Source organism: Urocitellus parryii, chromosome 5 (genome assembly GCF_045843805.1).
Source record: "Urocitellus parryii isolate mUroPar1 chromosome 5, mUroPar1.hap1, whole genome shotgun sequence".
Lineage (NCBI taxonomy): Eukaryota > Metazoa > Chordata > Mammalia > Rodentia > Sciuridae > Urocitellus > Urocitellus parryii.
This window is the reverse complement of record NC_135535.1, coordinates 3,969,679-3,996,921: the sequence shown is the minus strand read 5'-3', so window position 1 is coordinate 3,996,921 and position 27,243 is coordinate 3,969,679. Positions and strand designations below refer to the sequence as shown.

Sequence of the window (27,243 nt, the reverse complement as noted above, 5' to 3'; positions counted from 1 at the left end):
CCACCAGTGGAAGGTGGGGGCTCGCACAGGGGTGGACCTGACGTTCAGGGGGTTTCCTGTGTGCGCTCAAGAGTCAGGCCTGGCCCAAGGTCACAGCCAGGCCTGAGGGGGCTATCCCCCTCTTGGGGCCAATCATTAATTGGCACCGCTTGGGTAGCTGCCCCACAAGTGCCCCGGCTGCCTGCCAGCTCCTGTCCTGGCTCTTGTCCGTGCCCAGCACCCAGCACACAGCACACCTCTGACGTGGGCCATCCTGCGCTAGCCACTGGCTGCTCATGACTCCCGGGAGCTGAGCCCTGGGACGAGAAGGTGCCCGGTCAGGAGGTGACACAGGGCCCGGCAGGATTCCTGCCATGGACCTCAGCCCCCTGGGCCTGCAGCCAGAGCCCTCCTGGCTGAGCCTGGGCCTTCGTCCCCGGGGAAGCCAGGAGCTCACTCCTGGGCTGAGCTGGCCCCGGCCAAGGCTGTGGGGATGAAGCCGCAGGACGTGAGAGGATCCAGCGAAGGTGAAAGGGTGACCAGGGTCACCAGTCACAAAAAGGCAGAGCAGAGCAGGGGCCTCCCAGGCCAAGCGGAGAAGTGGGAAGCCTGGCCTGCTCAGGGGGTACTGAGAAGCCACACGGCTGGGGCCAGGGTGAGGTCTGGGAGGGAGCCACTCAGACCCCAGGCTCAGGAGTTACCTTTATCCTAGGACAACAGGGAGCTACTGCAGGCTCTGGAGGAAGGTAGCCACCTGGCACAGCTTTTGATTGATGGGGGCTAATGCCAAGGAGGGGTGGACCAGAGAAGCAGGCCCAGCAGTGGCCCTGGGGCAGAGCGCAGGTTGGATAGCAGAAGTGACACCAGGTTCCTGCTGTGAGGGAGGATGTCAGGTGGGCAAGAGGCTGGGCCTGGCAGGCTTAATCAGCGCAGAGCCAGGGGTCCCCATGGGTCAGTGGGACTTGGAGCCACAGGGAAGACTGAGTCAGACGGGCCAGGTGCGCCTGGAGGTGGGTCTCCCCCAGCCAGGGCTGAGGCCAAGGAGGAGGAGTCGAGGAGACTGAAGAGGCCCAGGCCGGGGAGCCCAGGCCAAGGGAGAGGGGCTGGGCAGCAGCCCTGGGTCCCCACCTGCCTGGACAAGGAGCGCTGGTGGGGGAGAAGGGAGCTGGGAGGGAGGGCCGCCGACTGAGCCACTGGGCCACACTCGCCTGCAGCTCGTGGAGGTGGGAGGGGCGTCCTGGGTTGGCTCTGGGGAGCATTCCTGGGTGGGGACCCAGGAAGGGACCACCGGTGCCAGTCACACCTGGGCCCAGGGGCACTCGGGTGCAAGCGTCGCACATGGCTGCCCTGTCTCGAAGGAAGGGTGGCTTTGATACGCCGGCTCCAGCCCCTCCTGTGGGTCTCCGCTCCTGTTGGCCCCAAGACCACTCCCCAAGAAGGAGCAGGGGGCCACTCAGCAAAGGTGACCTGGGTGGCACCACAGTGCTCACCGCGGGGGTGGGCAGCTGTGGGGGCCAGTGTCATTGCTGCAGGACACTGCAGAAGTCACACCCTCACAGGGGCCACAGGAGAGGCTCAGGGTGACCACTGTGTCCCTCGCCCCTCTGTCCCAGGTGTCAAATGCAGTCCAAGGTCCCACCCCAGTCCCAAGGCTCAGGAGAGTGTCCATGTCATCGTGAACACAATGGGGCACCGAGGATGACCAGAAGGGGTGGCCTGGTCCACCCCAGCTCTGCCTGCTGCAGACCAAGGACAGCAGGATCCCACCACTGGCCTCAGCCTGCCCAGGTGTGGGCTGGGGGGCTCGGGCTGCAGGCCAGGCAGGAAGGGGACCGCCAGCATGGCTCAGCGGGCACTGTGCAGATGCCCTCCCCCTCCCCGGCTGGCACCTGGGGGGAGCAGCACTTGGGTGGCAGAGCCCTAGGGAGGGGGTGGTGCCATCCTCCTGGCTGCGCCAGGTGCCACCCACAGGCTGCTCACCGCAAAGGGGCCCCGGGGCTTTCCCCGTGCCACCCGCTTCCACGCTGGCGCTCCCCGCCCAGCAGGGCCCGCTCTGGCCTGGGTCCCGGCAGCTGCAGCCCTGATCCTGGCCAGGCTCTCAGCCTCCGGGGTGAGGAGCAGTGCTGGGCCCCGTGGGCCGGGCACCCACCACAGCCCACGCCCTCCCGGATCTGACCCTCGCAGGGCAGGTCAAATCACTAACCCCTCTCTCCTGCAGCCAGCTGCAGTTTATTGAGCACCGACTGCATGCCATCACTGGGAGAAGCACCAGGGACCCAGGAGGGCCTGCTGGCTTGGAGTTCCCGTCACCAAGGAGGCGAGAGCGCGGGGTGAGGTGGCCAAGGCCACACAGCTGGGCTCAAACCCCGTCGGGCTCCGAGGTCCCTTTTTCCTGGAGCCACTCTCTGGGCCCTCGGGGTGGTGGGGGGGCTCCCCTCCCTCCCCTCCCACCCCTTCATCTCCCTATCTGAGAAACGGGCACCGTGAACCTGCCACCAGGGCTGTGGGGCAGGAAAGGGCCTTGGGGACCCACGGACAGTGCGACAGCAGAGGCCTGTCACTCTGACTTCCACGTTGGGGGACTGCCTGCTGTCACCACACCAGAGGCCTGCCCCTGCCCAGCCAGCGCCACCCCTGCTCTGTCATCGCTGCCCTCCGCCCAAGCCAGGGCACCCCAGCCCCCCACAACCTCACACAAAAAACTACGTCACCCCGTTTTCCAAAGCACAGAGACAAGTGGCCCGCCAGGCTGGGGGGCCGCACACAGCAGGCCGCACCTGCCCGCTCCTCCCTGTCCTCACCTCACCCCAGGAGCTCCCTCACACCCACAGCCTGGCCCATGAGGCCGCCCCGGCCCCAGACACAGTGTGTCCCAGGGACAGACCAGGTCTGGGTCCTCCTGGGTCCCCCCACCAAGCCAGGCCTGGAGAAGGGCTCAGGGACAGGACACCAGAGCATGGTCAGTGGCAGGCGTGAGCAGACAGCACCATGGGGGCCTGGCCTGGCCTTCAGGGTGCCGAGGGTGACTGCCCCCTTCCCTGGCCCCAGGGCCAGCCGCGAGCCCCGGGCTCCTTACCTACTCGGAGCTCTTGTCCAAAGACGGTCTTCTCACCGAGGGCCGAGCAGTTCCAGCGCCCAAAGCGGAACTGGTACTGGCACTCGTTGATGCCCATCTGCGCCCCCTCCCCGATCACAATGATGGCATCGGGCCGGCTCTGGCAGATGGCGCGCTGCCGCGGGGCCAAGCCAGGAATCTTGTTGCAGATGATGTTGGCTCCCAGGGCCACGACGGACGACAGTGCTCTGTGGAGGCAAGGGGGGAAGGAGGCTGTGAGGCCGGGGACAGGGCACCCGCCTCCCCACCCGGCCTCCGCTCAGCCTGGCGGTGAGTCTTCACCAAGCACCTCCCACGTGCCAAGTCCTGCCCAGCAGTGAGCAGCAGGTCCCTGCCCTCGAGGGCCACTTGCCACAGCACCACGCCCAGGCCCTCCCGGCTCCAGATGGCAGGAACCACAGAATCACAGCCCCCCTGCAGGCCAGAGACCCTCACTCCTGGGACTCGACGGCCCCCACTCAGCACATCTGCCCGGCCCCCAAGCCGCAGCGCTGCCTCTGCGCCCCCGTCCACCCACTCCGTCTCGCACCCCGTGGGCTGCCAGGCGGGCTGCTGGGCAGGCCCACTCCCAGGCCACCAGCACCAGCCACAGGTGACCTCGGGAGGCAGCCCCAGCCTGGGTTTCCACAGCCACCCAACAGGCCTCCAAGACACCCGTCCCCACCACCACACAGGCCCAGACGAGCGCAGGAGGAAGCTGCCCCCAGGAGGCCCACCGCAGCCTCTGGGTGACAGAAACAGAGGGCAGTGGACTGAGCACCTACTGTGTGCTGGTTCCTCGGGGGAAACCTGGGTGAGGAACCTCCTGGCCTCCCCGGCAGGAAGCCTCTTGCCAGTCCCTGCCCACTTGGGGTGTCAGCAGCGAGACTGTTTAACGAGGTGAAGTCACATGACCATCTCCGTGCAGCATCCCCTGTGGTCAGGACACGCAGGGTGTCCCCTGCCCCCGCCCGTCCATCACCCCAAGAGGAAGCACCGTGCCCTCAGCCGTCCCTCCCTCCCCCTGCCTGGCCCTGGCGGTCCATGGCTGCCTGTCACCGTGGACACACAACATGGCCCTTTTGTGAGCGCTCTCCCTCCACACCGCGGCCCGCGGCCCTGTTTCACACTTTTTTAAGGCTGAAGACTATTCCGAGGCACAGGGGCCAAGTCCCGCCCGTCTGTTCCCCTAAAGTGATCTCCACGCGCGGCGTGGGGCGCGGCTGCGGCCGGAGCAGGTTTCCTCTGGGCTCCTGTTCTCCTCCTCCCCGGCAGGTGCCTAGGAGCGGAGCTGCTGGACTGTGTGGTAATTCTTTCGTTTTCTGGGGAGTTGCCAAACTGTTTTCCACAGCGGCTGGGCCGACTTCGGTTCTCAAGAAGGGCCAGGCAGGCGGGGCGGGCCGCTTCCCAAACAGCAGGCCAGGCCTGTGGGCGCGGCTCAGCGTGGGAGGGGGCCACCTCAGGCCCGGTCCCTAGGGTGGTGGGCCCTCCTGCACCAGGGCCTGCCCGTGCTTGAGAGAAGAGCAGTGTTTTTCCAGGATACTGAGCGCCAAGGCAGCTGGACGGTCCCCGTGTGGCCCGAGCCCCCAGCACGTGCTGCAGCCGAGCCCAGTGACACTCAATCCTCTGGCCCCGCCTGTCCGCCCCACCGGATAATCTGGCCAAGATCCCCCTGGGTCTCCCGCGGGCACAATGGGCGGACACGCCCCAGGCTGGCGTAGAGGAAGGGCATCTGGACGGGTGGGGCTGGGAGCGGGCTGGAATCCGGGGAATTCAGCCCAAGGTAACCGTAGATCCTTGGAAACGCCGAGAGATGGATGGGAACCCAGCCGGGCACCAGCCGCCACCTTAAGTTGGAGCCACTCCAGGTCCTGGTTCTGGACCTCAAGGATGCTCTCGTCCCCAGTTCTCCCCATAGGCTCAGGACACAAGCCCCCGCTCTGCTGGAGTCCAGCCAGGGGACCCTAAAGGACTCTGGGGGCAGCAGAGGCCCATGGCAATGGCCCCAGCCCTGGTCTCCCTCCTCCAGCGGCACCCCATCGGGTGTTCATCGCTGTCCCACCTCCCACCCGCTGTGTCTGCAGGGCCCTCTGCCTGTATCTGTCTGGCAACCCCCGCTTCCCTTCCAGAGCCAGGGACAGCCCCTCTGTGTCCACACTCGGCTCCCAGCACTGAGGCCAGCAGTGAGCCCTCAGTGACCGTGTCCACACCCAGCTCCTCAAGCAGGCAGGGCCAACCTGGGCTGCACCCTGGCCTCAGCAGAGGCCCATGTGGGGTCCCCGAGCCTCTGTGGGGTGGGCAAGCACCCCGCCGATGAACAAGGGAGTCCCCAGAAGCTCTCCAGAGGCAAATCCCAACTCTACAGCAAAAAGACAAACTCCCCAGCTTCAAAGGGGCCTCAGAGGGACGTTTCCTGCAAGGTCCACCAACGGCCAGCCAAGCGCCTGAGGGTGACCAGCCACCCTCATCACGAGGGAACTGCTACCACCCTAGATGACAAGTGTTGGCGAGGACCTGGGGAAACTGGAGCCCTCCCAGACTGCAGCGGGAGCAGGAAACCCAGTGGCCTCTGCACACAGCAGTTTGGCAGAGAGTTAAAGTTAAACATTGAGTTACCCAGAAATTTTTCTTGTGGGCAGAGAGCCAAAAGAATTGAATGAAACAGGTGTTTAAACAAAGCCTTATATATGAATGTTCGTGGCAGCACTATTCACGATCGCCAAGGAGTGAAAATAACCCAACTGCTCAATTACACATGAGTGGATAAACAGAATGTGGTATATCCATACCATGGAATATTATTTAGCCATAAAAAGGAAGGGAGCCCTTGGCACAGTGTGGAGGAAGCTCAACAAATGCCCAGAATAGGAAAACTGTAGAGACGAAGTGGAATAGTGGTTGCCAGGGCTGGGGGAGGAGAGACAGGGGAGTGACTACTTAGGAGGTGTGGAATTTCCATTTGAGGTGATGGAAAGTTCCTGAACCAGATAGAAGTGATGGTTGCATAGCATGGCAAAGCCCGAAGTCCCACTTAAGGTGGTTAAAGTGGTGATTTGATTTAATTTCTTTAAAGTTATTACAATACACGAGATTCCCACACCCTGAACGTAGGGCAGGATCCTGTGGGAGTGGAAATGTACGGCTCTGGGGTGTGTGGGGTGCTGGGACGTCCCCAGCAAGCCAGTGAGGGAGTGAAAGGTGGTGTGAAGACAGCAGGGTTGGAGCATAAACACTCAGATGTGGTGGATGATTCAGAAAAGGTGGCAGACTTGCTGGCTCTGTGCAGGGATTTTCCACTCGAGACACCAAATCCCCCATCTGTGCAGGGTGCCCTGCTTCCTTGCCCAGCAAGGTCCCTGCCCCACAGGTGTGGAGACTGGCACTCAGAGAGGCCACTGGCCAGGCTCTAACTGAGTTCTGCTCCCAAACCTCAGGTGGAGGCCACTCTGGGCCGGGGCCACACAGTCAGGGAATCCTGCAAGAGGCCTGCAGTAGGCCAAGCCTGTTTTTTTTTTCCCCTCAAAATGCATCTGAGTCACCCTGAAATCTTCCAGGTCAATCATTCATTCATTCCAGGTTCCTGAGCAGCTCCTTTGCTGGCCTTCGAGGTCGGGTGGCTGTCTGGGCCCGGCCCAGCCCTGCATGCCCAAGCCTCAGGGGAGGGGGCTTCAGGTGGGTCCTCTTGGCAAGCCCTGGGGTGGGACCTGGTGTCGAAATACACGGGAGGCGGAGAGTCCTGGGCTCGCGGCACCCTGGGCACGCTCCCCACAGGCGGGTCCAGGCTCCCCAGGGCAGGAAAGCCCCCCCTCTCCCAGCCCACAGCTGCCTCCCAGATGCCCGGGGCCAGGGGCGCGGGGAGGCCGAGCGGCCTGTGAGCACCGACCGCTGGCAGGGCCTTCGCCTCTGTGGCTGACATTTTCCGTGGAAACTTGTGCTCCTGGCTCGTCCCTCATGCGCCTCCAGTCCCTTCACCTGCTCGGAGCAGGTGACGTGGAGCACATGGCATTCGGTGCCGGCCACTGTGAAGTGTGACCCACGTGGGCTGCTGCCACCCTCTAGGCCTGAGCCTGAGGACTCTTACCGACCGGCAAGCCTTGGTCACCAGTCCCCAGCCCCCCTCTGAGGACCAGGGTCCAGCTGCTCCGGTGGAACCAGCACCTCCACCCCAACCCTGAGCCAGGGGCACCCACAGCAGCCCCGGCACCCTCAATGGGCCCACCTCTGGACAGCCCTTCCCCTGACCCAGGGGTCTCACTCCAGTGTCTGCAGGTACTTGGGGCTACGTCACCCACGTGCCCACCAACATACTCACGGGCTCACCCCCTCCAGGTCACCCCTGGGGCAGCCATCTCCGACGTCTCTCCTAGAGCACCCTGTCCTGCCCTGGACTCTGTGTGGGATAGCCCTGCTTCCTGCAGGAGAGGACCCCCCCAAAATCTGCTTTAGCAGGTAGGAATCTAACCTAGATCCTGCTGCTGAGCGCCCACCGGTGCTGGACTGAGCTCAGAGGCCGAGGACCTCGAGTAACAGCCGTCGGGCTCGCCCCAGAATGAGGAGGCGGCTCGGGAGGTTCAGCGGCCTGCCCAGTGTCCAGGCAGACAGGGAGCAGGATCGGAACCCACACCTCCTGCTGGGGCCAGTCAGGGTTTTGTCACCAGCTCTTCCTGTGTCACACCCATGCCTCAAGGACAGAGTGGGTCACTTGCCCACCTGGAGAGCCAGCCTCCCCTGTGTTCCGAAGGGCAGAGGCTGCCTCTGGGGCTGGCTGGGTTGAGGCTGGGCTTCCCCAGCGGCTCCTGGAGAAGAAAGCCCCGCGCACACCAAGCCACCTGGGACGGGTGCATGGCGACCCAAGTCACAGCCCTCAGGTGGGCCCTGCCCGTGACTCCTCCCTGTCCTATGTCCCCCGGGGCCGTGTGTCGGGAGGACCTCTGGCCATCATCATGGAGCGAATGAAGGACCAACAGGGAACGAAGTAGCTCAGCAGCTCAGCTCAGGCCGGGAGGGGAGCCCCACTGCCTGGGACAGTGGCCCGGCTCCCCTGGGGCACCAGCAGGAGGAGGACTGGGCTGGGCCAAAGGCGGGGTGTGGCTGTGGGCCGTCAGACACCCCCTTCCCCACGGCATGTACCAACCACCAAGGACAAACAGCTTCTGTCCCCATTTCACACATGGCTGAAAGTCACTGTCCACGAGCCGCACTCCTCCAGGGACGGGTGCAGGTGACAGGGTGACGGGGTCAAGCCCCCAGAAAACCCCAGGCCAGGGCTGCAGCTGCACTGGCGCTGGGCGAACAGCGTCTCCCACCCAGAGGAAGCCTCCAGCCGCCCAAAGCCTCAGGGCTGGGAACTCTGGCTGTGGGCGTGACCTCGCGTCCCCAGGACGCACAGGTGCCAGGCGCCTCCGCCTCAGGATCCCTTTTCTCCCACCAGTTCCCCCAGACACACCCTCAAGTCTCACCCCAGGGAGGGCAAGGAGGCCCTCTGTGGGGGCCCTCCATCCCCCCCCCCCCCGGCTTCCCCACCTCTCTGGCTGGGCCCCCTCCCCACGTGGGGACCCAGAGGTCCTACTGCAGCCCCCTGCACCCCAGGTCTCTCGGTGGGAGCAGCCTCTCGGCGCCAGCCACCCACAGGACGCTGGGCACTCCCGGCAAGGATCCGGCACTTTCCAGAACCCAGCGGAGCCCTCCTGGGCCTCAACATGCCAGACCCTCTGCCAGACCCAGGGGGCCCCGGGGGACCTGGGGGCACAGCTTCCCTTCCACAGGCTGCAGACATGCCCCTGGGAATGTCACCCTGATTAGAGAGGGCCTCACCAGAGCCCCCCACCCACCTGCCCCCACCCCTACCTCTGCCGCACCAGACACCCCACCCACGCCTGGCTGAGGCCCCCAGACTCTCCCACGAGCCGCTCCAGAGTGTCAGGCCATGAAGTCGGCCCTGGGCGGCCCTGTACCCCACGGCACCGAGCTCCCAGCTCTGCCCCCTGGCCTGCGCGACCCTCTTCCCGGAACACCTGCCCTCCACCTGTTCCTGGCTGCAGGCCTCTCACACGGGCCCCACCCTGAGGGCCATGCTCAACCCCTCTGGCTTGTCCAAGGTCATCTGTCCCCCAAAGCCTGCATACTCCCCAGGGCAGGGGACCCCGGTCTTGCCCCACACCTGGCCGGACCCTGAGCTGGCCTTGGACTTGAACCCCTCCGCGTGGGAAAGCTCAGGAGCTTCCTGGGAGCGGGGACAGGCTGTGAGCCCCCTGGGAGCGGGGACAGGCTGTGAGCCCCCTGGGAGCCCCCTGGGAGCGGGGGAAGGGTGTGAGCCCCCTGGGAGCGGGGGACAGGCTGTGAGCCCCCTGGGAGCGGGGGACAGGCTGTGAGCCTCCCTGCCCGCGGGCCCAGCCCCCCCCCCTGCCCGGCGGCCCCCCGCTGCCCGGCCCCTCCAGCCCACACTTCTGGCCCGGGGCACTTTGTAATTCTTCCTTCTTGGGCATCCTCTGGCAAAATATGTGAAGAATGTTCTGATTATCTATGATCAGCCAGGGAGGCGGGCCTGGGTCCACTCATCCAGGAAGTAACTGGGCAAATACCCGGGAGGGTGGCGCCTGGCCCGCACACCCGCCCAAGCTGCTCCACCGGCCTCTCCCACAGGTGGGCAGGGGTGGGCCAGAGTTCCCCCAGCCACCAATGGGCTGCAGGGGGCTCTTCTCCGTCTCTGGAGCCAGTGGGGTCCTGTGGGGCAGAGTGGACGGGAGCTCGCAGGGCCTCAGTGTTCCTGTCTGAGAAATGGGGATAGGAGTATCTTCCAGGCCTGGGGTCACTAGGCAGACCCCTTGAGCCGCCCACTTCAGCCTGCCCTCACCTGGCCCACCACCCCTGGCTGCCCCTCATTTGCCACTGCCCGTTGCTAGAGGACGCTGGCGAGGGCACATCCCCACGCAGAGCTGGGGCCAGCAGGGTCCCCAGAGCCCACATGCGTGGGCAGAGCAGGGAAGAGTAGGACAGACTGGACAGAACTGGACACAGCAGGAACCAAGGACCCGCTCCCTGGAGCCACTGTCCTTCCTCTGGTCCTCCTTGAGTCCACCTGTCCCCTTCCCTCTGTGTGCTCCCCCACCCCAGCTAAGTGAGGAACATGGCCCTGGGCAGTTCTGCATCCCTAGGCCTCGGGCAGACCTCCGTGGGGCCGACCTCCCTGGGGCTGCTCTGAGCCTCAGTTTTTCTCATCTGAAAATCGGGGACAGGTAGCCTTCCCTCTCCTGGCCTGGACAGGAAACCTGGGGCCAGATGAGGCCCTGGAGGGAGGTCAGAGGCAGGTTGTAGGCCTGACCACAGCCAGCAGCTGGCCAGTTTGAGCTGTCCCCAACACAGGGCCACCCTTCAGGGAAGTGTCCACTGTGGGCTGCTGCACTCTGGATGGTCTCCTCCTGTCCCACCCCTTTCCCACAGTGGCCCCTCAGGGTGGACCTCTCCAGCCTGAACTTACAGGGGAGGATGCAGGAGAAGACAGGATGCCCAGGGGCACCTGACCCAGGCAGAGCTTGGAGGGCCAAAGGCCACCACCCCCAGGGCCAGCCGTCCCTCCCCACCCCACGTCCCTCCCCACCCCACCAGGCCTCAGTGCCACCTACACAGTAGCGGGGAAGCTGAGGCTGAACCCAAAGCAGGGCCTCCCTGAGGGTGGGGTCTCCTGCCTCTCTGCCCTGGAGGGGCCTCAGCTTGTCCGTCTGTCCAGGGGGAGCACAGCCCCGGCTCTGGGCGGGTCTCCTGCGGGAGCCCCTCCACCGTGGGTCTTGCCTTCTGCAATCTTTCCAGGCCACTGCCCTGCTCTGCTCGCTGCCCGCCGTGTTCCCGGGGAAGAGAGCGGAGCGTCCGCTGGCTCCCTCGCGCCCTCGGCGGGCGGCTGCCCTCCCACCCTCCCTGCATAGCTGGCATTCCTGGCCTGGCATCCTGGGACCCCAGCCTGGAGAGAAACCAGGCGGCCTGGGAGAAAGCAGGCAGCGAGCCGGGTCCCTGGGCAGGGCTGGCTCCTGGTCCCTGCCAGGAATGGCACAGGGAGTCCAGGGCTCAGGGCACAAGGGAGCAGGAGGGTCCACTCAGCCCACCCTGCTGAACTGTGAACCTGCAGCCCCTCAGCCATGGTGACCCCAAACCTCAGACCCCGACCTCCGACCTCCGACCTCCGACACATGTACCTGCAGGCCAGGTCCATGGCGACACCTGGGTTCTGGCCCCAGTGGACCAGATTCTCTCTCCTCTAGCTGGCGCCTCCTCCCCAAGAAGCCCGCCTGGGTCTCTCCTCAGTCCTGCCCACCCCGTGTGGTCATCTGTGCCAGGCTCCTGAGGAGGTCCCCAGGCCTGGAATCAGAGATCCCCTACTCGAGGTTTCCCACAGCACAGATGGGGTCACCAGAGATGCCACAGCACTAGAGGTCACACAGCCAGCTGAGGCCCAAGCAGCACTGAGGGTCCTCTGCCCTGGCCTTGGCCCTAATGAGCCAAATCTATTGGATGCAGGGCACCTTGAAGGCCTGGGCAGCCAGGGTGCCAACCCAAAACCTCAGGATAGACGGACAGGCAGGCAGGTGGGCAGACAGGTGGGAGGGAGCTGGCAGGCCCTGCTGGCCTGTGGCCAGCTAGGGAGTCTGGCTACTTGGTGGCTGGGCCAGCGCCTCAGACTTCCTGGCCATGGAAGGCTCCGAGCTGCTGGTTGGGGGCCGAGTCCCCCCGTGGTGGGCAGTGACTCTAGTTTTGCAGACTTCAAGGCAGGGACCTTGGCTGCAGTCCTCCAAGGACTCCTTCCACAAACAGGCGAGAGTCAGAACCCCGAGAGGCTGGGGCCCGCCTCGTCCACACGGCGTCCAGGGAGGTGTGAGCCTGGGCCTGTGGCCAGCCCCATCTACACTCGGCTTCCACCTGAGCCAGTCACCCCTGGGCCAGCTTCCCACCACTCACCTCACCTTTTAAGGGACCCACTGGCCTGGACTTCTCCCTCTGGGGCCTCCGCAGTCTCCCCAACCACTGCCTCCGCCCCATCAGTGAGGGAGAGTGCTCACTGGCCCCCTGCAGCCTGGCTGGGAGCTCATCATTCCCATTTTACCAAGGAGGTTCAGAGAGGGACAGCTTCTTATCCAAGGCACACAGCAGCCTGGTATCAGAGCCAATAACAGCAGCAAGCCAAGGGGCCTTTCCCAGGTCCAGACCCTGCCTCCTCGGCTCCCACCCACTGTGGGGTCTCTACATGGCAGGCAGCACAGGGAGGGCAGGGGCCAGTTCTGAGCTCACCGTCAGACCTGGGCTCCGAAATGAAGAATGTGACGGAGGCAGCCTCCCCTCCAAAGCTGCTCCTCTGGTGGAGGCCAGACCACAGGGAGGACTTCCCTACAGTAGGGGTCATCACACTGCCTGCTGCTGGCCCTGAAGAGGCTGGGAAGGAAGTACAGGGGCCGAGGGTGGGCCCAGGCCTCCCTTCCACACTTCCAGCAGCTGCAGCCTGCCCGGCCCCAGAGAACCCAGAGGGCAGGCTCTGAGAGAGGGGACAGGACAGAGCCCTCGTGGTCTCCTGCCCTCGGTCCAGAGCCCTTCTGGATGCTGACTGACAGCCACTGGCCTGGCCATCTCTGGAACCTTGTTCCTGGGCCCCCCACACCCTGCATCCCTGGGCACTGAGCTACTGCAGACGTGGGGCGTGGCTGCAGGTGCCAGCCCCTGTCCAGTGCTCTCTGTGCCACCAGCCTGCCCGGCCAGCCCTGTGCATTGGTCCTGCCACACAGGTGTCCTCCCGGGCCACCCTGCTGGGCCACCAGCACCTTGGCTTATTCCATGGGCTGAGGCTCAGGAAGGTCACCCTGGGAAGTGGGGCAGGCCTGACCTGGTGGTCCACCCTGCCCGCTGGGGCAGTGACAGGCACTCAGTCCACAGTGAGGCCAGCCCTCCCCACAGCCCACCCTGGGGCAGGGGAGATGGAGAAGATTCTGTGACGGGTCTAATTCCTTGGGAGGGGGCTGTCAGCAGACCTGGAAATCCCCAACGCGCCCCCCAGCGGTGACGTCGCCTGGGAAGACCTGTGTGGCACCCAGTTCCTCGTCCCCACTTCTTACGGCACCTGCTGGGCCAGCACGCTCGGGGCTTCTGTGGCCACCCTTCCTGGGGAGGGCTTCTGTGGCCACCCCTACCGTGTAGACACAGGCTCTGTGTGATGAAGGATGGCTTCAGGCTGTCTTGCTTGCCAGCGCTGGACTGCAGGACGTGGGGGATGTGAAGAGCCGGTCAGAGCCAAGGGGCCCTGGGAGAGAAGCCAGACCCCCGCCAGAGGTGGAGGCCCAGAGAAGAGGAACGAAGCCTTCACGACTGAGGACCTGGCTGCCCACAGCCACTCACGCTGGCCAGCTCCAGCCAGTCTCCGAGATCCCGGGTCGGGGTCAAGGAAGAGAGGGACCCTGGACAGGAAGCCCTCCTCCTCCTACCCACCGGGAAGCTTCACCTCTGGTCCCAGACCTTCAGAGAGCCTGTGAGGGGACTCAGTGACTCCTGGTCAGCAGATGCTTCTAACGCGCCCGACCGTGGGCTTTCAGTCCCCCTGCAGCGTGACGGCAGTCGGAGCGCTACGGAGTCTGCTGGAGGCCGGAGACTACAGACAGAGGGGCAACATGAGCTTCAGAGCCCCACAGAGCCAGGGCCAGTCGGGACCACCTTGATGTGCGGTGCACCTGGCACTCTGACCTGACCCCATCACTGTCTCACCTGCTGCCCTGGGTGGCCCTGTCCTAGATCCCCTTTGCTGGCAGCCAGGGAGGAAACAGGTTCAACACAGACCCCCGGCCGCAGGCCCACTCCTGTCCCCGGAGACAGACTTCCAGGATCCTGAGTCCCCCAGAAGCCGGCTCCCTGCCCCTACTACCCAGGGCAGCTGGGCTTCCGGAGGGTCCCGTTCACAGGGCTTTCTAATCGGTTCAGCACTTGGGACTCCTTGGGCCAAAGTTTTAATTCAGAAGCCCTCAGCACCCAGGCCCTCTGTAGGGACGGTGCACCCAGCTACCACTGTCCCCTGACCAGGTGCCTTCCCTGTGGGGGCCTGGCCCACCCACACATCCAGCTGGGCGTAGCGGCAAGGCTTTGAGCACAGAGGGCTGGGAGCAGAGGTGGTCATGGGATGTTGCTCTGGCAAATGATGGACACCCAGGTGCTGTCAGACAGGACTCCCAGGGGATGCGGACGCTGGCTCCCGGGACCACGGTCGATGCCCTAGGAGCCACCTGCTGAGCAGGGCACTTCTTCCCAGCCATATTCCCACCTGAGAGACACTCAGGGGCTGCCCACTTTTAGGGTCTTCCACTTGTGGCCTCGGCCCTGGCGGTGGGGCATCCCCAGCAGCTCGGCAGCCACCTGCTCTGGTGGCCAGGGGTCCGGCGCCCCCTGCCACTCTGCCACTGAGACTGGGCTGGCCCATGATGCCGGCTTCCGTGCCCAGGCAGGGCCTCTCCTGCATCTCTGGCCCCACTCCTCCTGCACCTGCTTGGGTGCCTCCAGGGCCGGAGCACTCACCACCTCCCGGGCAGCAGCGACCCCGGCCCAGAGTCAGGGTCCCCACTCCGAGGGCAAGGGTGCCCTGGGTGGGGGACATGCCTGGGGGAGGGGCTGGCAGGCTGAGCAGGAAGCAGGGAAGGGAAGGGAGGGGGCAGCGCACCTGTGCCCACCCCCACCCCACCGGCCAGCCTGAGGGGAGGCCCCCAGCCCCGCGCCAAGGCGGGAGGACAAACGGCGGTTTTGTCCTTGGCCAGCGGGCGGCCCGCGCCACACAATGACCCTTTCATCAGGCTGAGGGAGCCCTGGGCCGGGGTTTCATCTGACAAGGGAGGGCGCCCGCCTCCTGTCCCCTTGTGAGGGGAGCAGAGCCCCATCTGAGCTGGACCCGGGGCCACGAAAAGCAGAGGCCTCCAGGGAGCCCCAGCAGCCTCTGTCTGCCCAGGAGGTAAGGAGAGGCCTGAGAGCCCAGGGACTGTCCCCAGGAGGCAGAGGGCGGTGCTCTGGTCACACCCCTGGCCCTGGAGGAGGATGGTTGGAGACTCCCACCCCAGCTACTCCCCTGCTCCCAGCTGCTCCCCTGCCACTGTCAGGGGCCAGATGACAGCACTGTGCAGACCTCACAGGAGCTCTGGCTCCCCGGCACCCACAGCAGTGTTGCCGTGGCCCTTGACCCTGACAAGGGGCTCAGGGGGGAATGGGGGGCAAGAGGCTCAGGGGGGAATGGGGGACAAGAGGCTCAGGGGGGAATGGGGGACAAGAGGCTCAGGGGATATGGGGGCGGGGCAGCAAGTGTGACTTGTTCGGTGCAGAGTCCCCAGAGGGTCCAGGAAAGTGTGTGACTGGAGAAACAGAAATTATGTAGATGGTGCCTCCAAAGTCACTTCCCTTCCTGGGTCACCTGCCCAGCCCCTCCTGGCCTCTGAGGCCTGACCAGGCCACCTGGGGCCCTCACCCACTTCCTCTCCCAGCTGGAGAACGACTGTCCCTTCAAAGGCAATGGGGGACAGGTGAGGGGCCTGGATCTGGGTGAGCTGGGGGCCTCAGGAAAGGGCCTCCTTTGGACCTCAGCGCCCAATCTGCCTCCCTTGGTAAGATGCTGGGGGCCTGCTGCAGGGGGTCTCTCTCACACTCTTTTTAGTCTGGCCAACTCCTATCTCTCCATCCTTCAGAACTCTGTCCAGGAAATGTCTCCAGAGCCCTCCGAGTTCATCAGCTCCCTCTGAACCCAGCCCCTAGGCCCCCGGGCTGCCGTGGCCAGCCTCGCTGCCCCCTGCCCCTGGTGCCTGCTAACGCAGGCCAGGCCCTGGGTGGAGACCTTCCCCGCATTTTCTCCCTGGGTGCTTAGGGCCACCCTTCAAGGTTTGTGTGACCCCAATCCTCACCCAGAAGAGGAGACATCAAGGTTGGGACACATGGCAGCAGGAAGAGGTGAAGCCGGAGTGCGAACCAGATCTGCCACCCGCGTGCCCCTGGTGGGAAGCCAGGTTAGAAAAGGTCTGTCCTCCGCAAGCTCCACACGACCACGTCCCAGGAGGGAGCCGTGGCTCTCACACACGGAGGGCCCCAGCGGCCACCGCCAGGGTGCCATGGGCGTGCTGGGGTTTCTGTGATTAGTGGTGCTCCATTTGTCTGCAAGGTTCCTGGGGCTTAAGATTTCGTGAGCTTTCCCAGCCACAGACCACCATGCTGCAGAGTGTCACATGCTTTCCAATCCTGAGGGCACCTGGGCCTGAGCTGAGTCTGTCACCATGACTGAAAAGGAGTCTGAGGTCCAGAGAGCCCTCCATACCTGCCTGCCTCCGGACTCTGAGCTGCCCCTCTTCAAGGGTGACCTGTTCACTCTGGAGCCTACAGCTCCATCCTGCCCCCAACAGGCCGTGACATCAGGCGAGTGGGTCTGATTCAGCACCCTGCCCTACGAGGGCCATGCCCACAGGGCCTCTGGGACTTCAGTGGACACCACTGACTACACCACAGTGGGAGCCAGGAAGAGGTTCGGCCTTCGCAGGCAGTGGCCAGCGCCCCCCGCCCCCCACAGCCAGGTGGTCGGTGAGTAACCACCCTGTCACCATGACTCACTCGGCTCCCCAGAGCAGGCGGTCACCATGAGAAGCTGCACCGGAAGACCTGGGGGAGTTGTCACAACCAACCCCCACATCTGGAAGAGGAAGGCCAAGACGGGAAGGGACCTGCCCAGGACAGGGGCCCAGCCTGGTCCCCGGGCCTGGCTGAGGCCAGACCCCCATGCCAGTTGACCCAGCACTGCAAGGCTTTCTCGGGGCCTGTGGACACTTGCTGGACCCCACTGGCCCTGGAGCACCCACTCTGACCAGCACGGAGGTGGCTAGGGCTGGCTGGAGCTGCCTTGCACAGCTGGGCCACACTCGGCATCCGGTGGGGGCTCAGGGCCCTTCCAGGCCAGCACACCCGTCCAACCCGATCAGTGGCAGGGGCTCAGGCATGCGTCTGGGACTCGCTGTGTGCGGACCACAGCCCAGCACAGGGAGCTGGGGGGCAGCCCAGATGAAAGGGGCAGGATCCACTGTCCGCCAGTGTTTGCCATGGAGCAATGGGATGCCTTCTGGAAAGTTCTCTGGAGCAGAACGAAGCCTCCACCCAGGGCCCCTCCTAGCCCCGGCCTCCTCAGATCCCACAGGCTGACCCCTGAGGGCACACGCAGTACCGAGACAGGCCCCAACCCCCTCATCTCTCCTGGTTCCCACAGCTCTTGTACACGGGCTGCCTCTCCCAAGCTCCCCAAACCAGGTCTCCTTACTAGGAATGCCTTCCCTGGAGCTGCCCGGGCCCTGAGCCCACCTGGGCATCTCACACACCTGCCAGCCCTGTGCCTCCCCGACGGCAGGGGAAAGCCCAGGGACACCCATGCCACATTAGCACTCTCTCCCCCTGCGGCTGCAGACCAGGCCACACGCTGGGGCAGGAGCTGCTGAGGCGAGGCAGGGACCTAGGCTGCCCTACTGAGCCCACCACTCGGACCCCAGCACTGCCCGGGAACATCTGTAAAGCAGTTCCCTTAAGAGAATGTCTGCCCACAAAGCATGCGGTGCAGTTGGGGAGAACATGTGTACAGGCATGGCCCAGCCACCCCCCAGGAGCTGGGGGCTCTGGAGGTATATTGGCCACCACCTGCCGGAGAGCCCCTCAACTGGTGCCCTTCCATCTTGCTCCCACCCAGCTTCTGAGTTCCTTGCTCACCCACTCCTCTCAGCCTCCAAACCACCCCTGGAAGGCCGTTGGCTTCCACCCCTGGACACCTCCCCAGGAACACTAAACCTCAGCCAGCCAGCTCCAAAAATGATGTCTCAGGCAGAGTAGCTGCCGGATCTCTAGCAAGGCTTAACACTGAGATGCCAGGATTCTGGGGAGGGGAGGTTTCATGGACTCAGGAAGCCGGATCTAAAGCCCCCTTGGTTGATCCCTTTTCCCAGGAGGGACAAGAGAAGCAGGACCTCTGGCCCGGTACTTAGCCTAAGTCCTCACTGATCAGGCGGTGCCTACGGGGCCCTGAGCCCGGCCCAAGACGGCCTGCTACCCCCCACCCCACCCCAGCTGATGCCTCCGCAGCCGGGGCTGCCCGCCGGGCCTGGAGCGCTCTCTCTGCCCGGACCTTGTAATTATGTCCCACAGCCGGGGAAACCACGGGCCTCGCAGCATCTGGCTGCGGTTGCGAACTTTTGTTTCAAGATGCGCGACTATTTATAGAAGGAAAACTGGTAGGATAGTAATTTCCTAGGAGCTGGAGGAGAAATTGGCTGCGTCTTTATTAAAAGGGGGTGGGGGCGCGGCGATTTATTAGGACTGTGGCCGCGCGGGGGAAGGGGGTGGTGTAGGGAGCGGGAAGGCGGCGGCTGCCCCCTCTGGCCGCGTTAAGCGACCCCGGACGTGGCCCGCGTGTAAAGGAGGGGGCGGGGGAGGGGAGGAGGAGGGAAGGAGAGCTGGCTCTGAGGTTTAATCAGTAGCATCCAGCTTAAATTCCCCCAAACGGCGGTTCCATAAATCAAACTTCTTTTTAAATCGGAGGCCAGAGCATATGCGTCCCATTAGGAATCGGGAGAAGCCACCGCTGCGCGGACGCACCCCCTCGGCTCGCTGGGCCGGACTGGGCCCTATCCGGAGCTTTGCCGTAGCCTGGTGGGTGCTGCCTGGCCGGACGCACACATGCGCCCATGGTGCGCTAGCTCCCTGAGCCCTGATCCTAGGTGGTGCTCCGCAGCCGCCCTAGCACGCTGCTCGCCCTTCTTGCCCCCAGGTGAGGTGTCGACCAGGGCCAGGGGGAGGCCGCTCAGCACCGCAGGAAGGCACAGGAAGGGTCAACCTGGGCGCTGACTGGGGGACACAGCGTGCACGTGTGTACCGGTGCGTGTGCCCAGGAAGCGGGTCTGTGCGTGCACCTCACCCTAGTGTGGCCTGGCCATGTGCGCCGCGTGGGTTTTGGAGAGAGGGTACCGGTTGGTCCAGGACTCCTCTGGGACGCACAGGGAATCTCGGCGCAACCCGGCTGAGCCCAGCCATCGCGTTGGTACGCACAGCCCGTTCTATTCAGGCAGTGGTATTGCTCTCAGCCACCCTTTCTCTGACTCCAACTCTGGGACTTCTCACTGCCGCAGCTGTTTCCCAGGTGCTCTACCTAGGCAGCTTAGATCGGCAAAGCTACCCAAAGTCCCTAGGTTTCCGTGCCCCGCCCTGTGTCCCCTGCCCGCCCCGCTCCAATGCTGGAGGCCAGGGGGTCCCCACTCACCCACCCCGCTCATCGCCCGCGGCACTCACAGGTAGCTGCCGCTGGACAGGAGGAGAAAGATCTGCGGGCAATAGACGGAGAGGAGCGCGCTGCGCGGCGACAGCAGGAGCATGGTGGGCCGGCGCGCCTGGCGGGGCTGAACAGGCCCCACCGGCAGGGCTCCTGCGCCAGCTAAGACCGGGGTCCCCGAGGCCCTCCCTGATACAGGGCGACGGCGCTGGGCGCTAGGGGCCAGGGCTTGCGGGCCCAGGGGCAGTGGTAGCCCGTGCACCGCCGCCAGGGCCGCGCATCGCGCCGGATCTGGGGCGGCGACGGGCGCTGGTTCTGGAGTGCGGGGGACGGGGGTGGGTCAGGCCCAGAGCGGCCCCGCTCGCCTTGCGGCTGTCTGGCCCTCCGTCGGTCTGTCGGTGCGAACCGGCTCTGTCGCTCGTTCTGGCTCACGTCTCCAAGTCTCCTGAGGCGCGCAGCTGCCATTGGATGGGCCGCCCCTACATCCGCCTCCTCCGCGGGCGGGTTTTTTTAAAGGGGAGGCTGACCCGAGCGTGCGGCGGGAGCCGCCCCCAGGGTCTGCCCAAGTGGCCTTGGTCTGGACACCCTCACCCCCACCTTCAGCGAGCCACGCCACTCTGGCCTAGCTCTGTGCGGCGCACCTGGGGGAAGGCACCTCAGGGTAACCGCGCGGAGGCGTGTGCTCCGCTTAGGGGCTGTGCCCAGCAATGTGTGTTCGTGTGTGCATGCATGTGCCTGCATGCGCCTGCGGGAGCGTGGGCGGTCTGGGAGGGCGCAGGTGTGAGTGCACAGATGCGTCGTGTGTGCTACCCTCTCTCCCGACGGCCACCAATTAGGGGAGGTTCAGCCAGGCCAGCCTGCTTTGGTGCTGGAGCCTGGTGTCTGCCTATGGCCTCGGTGGGGAGGCTGCCAATGGGAGACCCTGACAGGTGCTGCTCTCTTTACACACGGGGCCCTCAACCCTAGGTCCCCACCCCTCATCTTTTGCTCTCCTTTGAGGATTTGGTTGTGACGTGTGGGGTGGAGCAGACCACAAGGACAGACTTTTCAAAACAATCCTCCTCCTTCCAGTAAGCTTTTTAAAGCCTAGAACTCAGATTTAGGGTCCCACCTCCTATTGTCTGCCAAACCTGGCTGTTTAAGAGCCATCTCACTGGAGGGACAGAAACCCTGTCAGCTGCTGGGAGGAGGCAGAGCAGTAAAGGGGAGCTCTGTGCCATCTGGCCAGTGGTGCTGGCCTCCGAGCCCAGCAGGGAGACTCGTCCCACACCTCCAGCAGGAAAGCACCTTCTCCACTTTCATCTCTCCGGTTCCCAACTCCTCCAGCCCCCTGCTTCAGCTGGCCACAAAGGCAAGGGCAGGCCTGGAACAGGGCTGATCCCAGAAGTTCAGGGACCTTGGTGCAGTGGGCCCAGGCTCTAGGTCATTCCATTCAGAAAAGACCCTGGAGAAGATCCTCAAGTCACCATGTTTTGAAATTGCTCAGAATCCAAGACACGTCTGTTCTGGGGTTTGGAGGCCTGAGTTCTGGTCCCACTGCTGCAGTTGCACTGGCTGAGGGGCCTATGAGTGTTGGACATGTGTGGGGGGGGTGAGGGACATGCAGCACCCAGGGGTGGGCTCAAGGGGCTGAGATCACAGAATACCCTTCAGTGCCTACAATCTCTGATCTGGGGTTAGAACTTTAATGATCCTAAAATCCCAACTCCTGGGATTCCAAAGTCCTGGAATACATAATTTGAAGGGGTCCCCAAGTGGGGAACCGGTGTGTTGCTGCAGTACCCCCTCAGGTCTCCAGGTCCCTGCAGGAACCCCCTGGAGGAGGCGCCTCAGGCTGCCTCTGCCCTGGGCTGTTGCCCAGGGATGTCACGGTCAATAGCCATAAGAAAGGCTTTATCAACCCCACAGGTGTTTATTGGGATACACGTCACCACCGCCACCAGGGCAAAGGCCTCTGGGACTGATCCCTCAGCGGCACTGAAGGAGCATTGACCATCACCATCCACCATCTGTCTTTATAAGGCTACTTGGGAAAAGAGCCACCACCCAAGGCACTGGCCAGGAGAGGGAAGGACAAAGTCAGCCAGCCTGTTAATCCCACCCCAAACCTCCTGAGCCACCCAGCTGCTGATCATTTGGTCATTTAACCCTTTAGGTCACATGTGGGCCCAGCTCCCCCCCCCCCTTACTCACCTAGTGAAGCCAAGATAACTTGCAAAGAAAGCAGGGCGGAGCCTCTGGGGAGGGGCTAGCCAGGTCCCTACCCTACCCTCTCCTTAATAGATCCCAGGGCTGTCTGGCTTTCCTCGATGTCATTTTACAGAGGGTTTGGAGACCACGTTTGGAAACCCAGGAGTCGGGGAAGTATGTGTTTTGGGGGATACACCAGGGAGAGGAATTCCTTCTCCAGGGCTCTGGGCAGAGCCAGGGCCACACCGAGGGACACTTGGTCTTTGCCTCCCTTCTTATCTAGTCCCAGAAGAAAGTTGCAGGCAGGTGCCTGGATTTTAGGCTGGGCCACAGGGAGACAAAACATTGGGGTCTTGCTCTGAACTGTTCACAGTGGCCAAAGCTGCAACTCCACTTACAGAGGGTGCAGGAGACTTAGGAAAGTCAAGCAGACCTCCAAGCCCTGGAGCCAGACGGTGGGCCAGGCTGGCCCTGGCCCTTAGCTCCTTCTGCTGGGGATGGTGGGACGCACAGAGCTCTCCTGCTAGTGGGGGAGGGGCTGCTTTCTGAGGACTCCTGTTGAGGAACTAAGGTTAGGAAGACAAATGGAAACCAGAGCCAGTCCACCCCAGCTGTGCCACTGCTCCAGGTGGACAGTGACTTGGCCTCCTGTGCTCAGTTCCCTAGCTCTGAACTCTAGGGCTGCCCCACAGAGAGCAGGAAGGAAAGACCTTGGTAGAACCAGGCAGCAGGGACAGAGCCTCACTGAGAGCTGCTGACCCCTCCGTGGGCCCAGGAGGATCACTGCAGGGCCGGCAGAGTCCAGAAGACAGTGGCCTGTCTGCCCCACCCCCACCCAGCAGGCCCAACGCTGGCACCCCTCACCTCCATAAACAAACACCCAGGGACACAGTCTACCCACCGACCTACAATAAACAGAGCCACCAGCAACCACAGACACGCCCTCCAAGGCCTGCAGGGCCGAGGCTAGGACCAGGGGCTCCCAGCCTTGCCTCTGAAGCCGCCAGCTTTGGTCTCTGACAGCTCTGGGCCTCAGTTTCTCCATCTGTAAAATGGCGGAGGAGAGAGGGATGTAAGGTTGATGGAAGAGATGGTTCTCAGACCGTGTTTCTACCTCTCACCTGGGACGCGCGCCTTCCGAATACGGAACCCACCTCTCCTGCGCGTCTGCTCGCGGCCCTTCACGGCGGCTCAGAGGGGCTTTCGGACGGTGGCGCACAGTAGGAGCGCGGGGCGCGGGTGCCGGCAGGTGCGAGGGGCGCGCGGCGGGCACCAGGCGGTGGGCGACCCCGTGAGGCGCACCGCTCTCCCTCTGGGTCACCCAGTCCCCCCACCCACAATCGAGGGAGGCAGAGACGGATTCTGTCTAAAGGAGATCGCGGTTCAACAGGTAGGGACTCGGCTGGCTTCTGGAATGTGGAAATACGACTCGGAGCAGCTACCGCAGCGAGCAGCGAGCGCGGCCCGCCGGGCGCCCGCCCGCCCGCCCGCCGGGCCGCGCCAGGGGGAGAGCGGCGAGAGGGGGCCGGGCCCTGGGCCCCGGGAGGGCGGGGGCGCGGGCCCCGGACAGAGCCCGAGGCGGCCGGGCGGGCCCCGCGGCCCATCCTGAGCCAGCCGGACGAGTTGTCAAGGTAATTTCAACACGTCCGGGTGATGGATAGAGACGGAGGGCCGCGCCGGGTGCCGGGCCTGCGCGCTCGCGATCGAGTGCGCGCCCCCCGCCCACCCGGCCTCCCCGGCGGCCCGACGCCCCCCGCCCCCAGCCCCGGCGCGCCCTCCAGTCGGCGAGCGCTCAGTCCGGGCTCGGTGCCCAGCGCAACCCGGGGGAGGGAAGGCGTGTCCCACCCCCGGGGCCTGGAGCCCAAACAGGTGAAAGTACGCGCCGGGCACGCTCGCCGCTACCCGCGAGCCCGGAGGCGGCCGCCCGCGCGCCCCGCTCGCTCCTCCGGCCCCGGTCTCGATGCCCCTCCGGAGCACTCGTCGCGCAGGGGGCCCTGCTGCCTCTCTGCGGGCTGGGGCGAGGGTCCGACTCCCAGGCCAGCCCCGCAGGCCCCGAAGCCGCCGTACCCACTCAGGTCCACACGGCCCCACAGGGACCCCCTGGAGGAGCTCCTCCGGCTGCCTCCACCCTGGGCTGTCGCTCCCGGCCCACAGGGACACTCACCCGAGCTTCACGTAAAGGACTCCAAAGCAGAGAAACACGTAGAAAATCCACTTGCGAAAGTTTCTGTGCATGATCCAGGGAGGGGGGCTGCGCCATAGACAACTGCGGCCGGAGGGGACGCGCGGGCCCGGCGGGGGACGGGCAGGGGCCGGGGGACTGTGGGCAGACCGCGCTCAGCCGGCGCTGCGGCTCGGGCGGCCGGCGACGCGCGGGCACTCGGCGCGCGTTGCCACCATGGTGAGCCCAGGTCGCTGCAGCCGCCGCGTGCACCCGGGGGAGTGACCCGAGTCGGGGACCGCGACTTCGGAGCCCCGCTGAGTGACTGTGGGGTCCTGATAGCGCGGGCCTGGCCCGGGCGCGGCAGGCGGGCGAGCGAGCGCAGCCTCCTCTGGGCTTAGCCGCCTGAGGCCGTGCGCGCCTCGCAGAGCGCCGCGGCGGCCAATGTGTCCGCACTTGTCGGCCTCCCCAGGTGACTCGCGGCCCGGGCAAGGGAACCGCGAGCGAGCGAGCGCGCCCCAGGTAGGAGGATCCGCCTCCCGCCCGCCCTCCTCGCTCGCCGCGCGCTCTCTCTCTCTCACTCTCCGGCTCTCCCCTCCCTTTTCTCCTCCCTCCCCCGTGACACACGAACGTGTCTACCCCGCGCCCCCCTCCCCAGGCCAGCTCCCTTCCGATCGCCCTCGCAGGACTGCGGGGGCGGGGGAGTTTGGGGGGAGGGCGGGGGAGGGTGGGGCTCGGAAGAGACACCTGCGCTGCTCTGCGCCGGCGGGGGTGGGGGTAGGAATGGGGGCCAAGAAAAGGCCTGTGCAGGTCCTGGTGACCACTTGGCTTCCAGTTTCTCGGAGGAAGGAGAGACCACTCACCCATCTCCTTTCCAAGCTGCACGACCCTCCCAGAAATCATTCACTACCGGGCCACACCCTCGGTTCTGGCATTGCTACTCCCCCAGCAGAGCTTGGTGGGAGACAACCCCCTCCCCCAGCACTGTCCGCAGAGCTAGCCCAGCATGGAGGTATGGAAGATGGACAGGCTAGCCTGGCCAAATGCAGGGGGTAGAACGTGTGGTGTTTTTTTTCACCAGGCACCAGAGTAGAGAGCGAAGGAGGATAACTGAGGAGACTTCCCTGGCATCAGACAGAGGTTGTTGGCTCCCAGGGGCTCTGCGCCCTGCCCTTGTGCCATCAGCACCTGACCTCTGTGATGCTCCCTTCAGTGTTGAGAGGCCAGGGCTTAAGTCAGACTGGCCTGGGGGTCTCAGAGGCCGTCTGGCCTGGTTCAGAGCCTGAGGGGTGGGAGTCAGGGAGCCACAGCCCCAGTTGCACCACATCTGGTCTGTCCTCAGGAGGTCAGCTGGTAACCTGATCATTGTCCAGGCCAGGAGCCCTTCCTGCTCCCTGCCTCGCTGTGGGACTCCTTGGACCAGGGACCAAGGGCCGGTGGATGGCGGGTGAGCGGAGGGCTTACTCTCCAAGGATCAGCCGGCACCAGGACTGCTGGGTGCAGGGAGCAGGTGTGCGGCGGGCGGGAGGGAGGAAATGGCTGCCCCTGCGGCCCACCCTCACCTATCCCGGGCCTGGACTACATCCCCTGGCCTGGCGGTCCCGCCGACCCCCTGCCCCTGATCCCCTCTTAATCCCAACAAATCCTCTGAACCTTTGCCACGACCCGGGCACGGGCCATTTCTCGGCCCCAGGATCAGAGGCGAGCGGGTGCAGCTGTGCGGAGCGCGAGGGGTGGGAGGCCTCACGGAAGGGCACGTCCATCACCGGCGGGAGACAGAGGTGAAGGCGTGAAATGGCAGTAGCGGCACTGCCCCGTGCCCCTTTCATCCTAGCGCCTCGGAAGTCGCCCCACTTTACTGACTGGGAGCCGAGGAACCGCAGGGTCGGACGGGGAGCGGGTCGGGCGAGCGGCGGACGCGAGCGGGAGGAGCTCGGCGGGCGGATGCTGCCACCTGGCGGCCACACGGCGCGACCCTCGCACGCGGGCAGCCTGGGCCGGGGATCGCGGTGCCCGGGCCACTCGGCCCGGGTCCGAGAGGCGGGCAGTGCGAAACGGAGCCTGGGGGCCACCCCGTCCGTGGCGCCAGCAGCCGCAGCTTGGCGTCCGTTAACAGGGCCAGTCCCTGGACCTGTCAGGCCGCGGGGGGCTGAAGCAGCCCGAGCCTCGCGGCCATCCAGCCCCAGTCCCGCCCTGGGCCCCCAGCGGGGGGCGGGAGGGAGAGGAGGGGGTGACAGTCCGCGGCTGTTAGGGACTTGCCCTGCCCCTCAGTTGCCCCGGGAGAGCGGGAGGAAGGATGCGCCTCCGACCGGCCCGAGAGCCTGCGGAGCGGCGTCCTGCTGCCCCCTGCCGCCCGTGCGAGGGAAGCGGGCAGGGTTGGGCAGACCGCCTGCCTGGAGACTGTGGTTCAGGGTCCCACCCGCTGGTGAAGGACCCTGAATGACTGGAGGTGGGGAAATGGTGCAGGAAGAGCCCTGGCTGGCGCCCACAGAGACGGGGCCACTCCCCAGCCTAGGCTCCTAGGATGTCCCATCCTCTAGACCTGTGACCACGACGGGTCCCCACCCCATAAGGCATTGCAGGTGAACAGGATGGTGGCCAGGTCTGGCTCCATGGGTCCCTGCATCGTCTGTAGGGATACAGGAGACCTCACTTGCCAGAGGTGGAGCCGGTGCTTCTTCTGGGTCAGGGCTTTCCCAGTTATGGATGACTAGGGAAATCTGCCAAGGCCCAGAGGCAGAAGTCCCCAGAGTCGGGACACCCTGGGGCCAGAGGGGTCTTAGGTCACCCTGTGGGCTCAGTGGGGCTCTGCTAGTTCTTAAGGTGTGTGGCCTCGGGCAAGGCTCTCAACTCCTCCAGCCACGGAGCACCTTCATGGTAGTGCCCATGCCCCAAACTCGTTTGGGAATGAGTTCCCCCAAACAGAGTGAAGAGTGCCTGGCACGCATGGGCACTCCATCCCTGCAGGTCCGGTGTCCTGACCCTACAGTCCTGCGTGGGGCAGAGCTTGGGGTGGGGGAGCAGGATGAGCCAGATGAGGCCTCCCTCATCTGTCAGGCCAGGCCCACCCCGCTGCCCCATGGTTCCCAGGGAGGGTCGTGGGGAGCTGCCTGTCTCAAAGCAGGTCAAGTCTCTGGTTGCATGGGAAGGAAGTCCCTGGGCCCAGTCCAGTTCTCCTTGAAGCATGGGGTAGAGGCCCGTGGGTCCACCCTGCCATGCCTTCCCATGCAGCCCACCTGGAAAGTGCAGCCTGGGAGCTTCTTCCCTTTTCTCTGGGGACAGGGACTCGAGCTTTCTGATTCTCTCGGTTTTAAGCAACTGCCTCCACCAGGTTCTGCCTTCTCTGCATGGAAGGCTTCCTGGAGGAGGTGACCTGTAAGACTCTCATCTGGAAGAGCATGATTCCTTTGGAGGAGAAGCAAGGCTTTGGTGGGAGTGAGGGGTGGGTGTTGAATGTCCACCACAGACCTCAGGCTTGACCTTGAGTCCATAGGAGCCACGGGTGGGACTACACAGGCAACGTAGGTTTCCAGT

The 27,243-nt window shown here is 64.7% G+C and overlaps 1 protein-coding gene across 2 annotated transcripts in view; it reads right to left on the bottom strand.

The window, feature by feature from the left end:
- Positions 1-23,783, bottom strand: part of Wnt7b (Wnt family member 7B) — a 40,575-nt gene extending 16,792 nt beyond the window's left edge. Inside the window, exons 1-2 of one of the 2 annotated variants that reach the window (XM_026394372.2) lie at positions 23,713-23,783; positions 3,056-3,282 (exon numbers count right to left, since the gene is read on the bottom strand). In XM_026394372.2, the coding sequence (XP_026250157.1) occupies positions 3,056-3,282; positions 23,713-23,783 (298 nt within the window). Of the gene's footprint in view, positions 1-3,055; positions 3,283-19,378; positions 19,462-23,712 lie in introns of those variants that run through there. The other variant, XM_026394371.2, reaches the window with a different exon arrangement.
- Between the last annotated feature and the right edge of the window lie 3,460 nt (positions 23,784-27,243).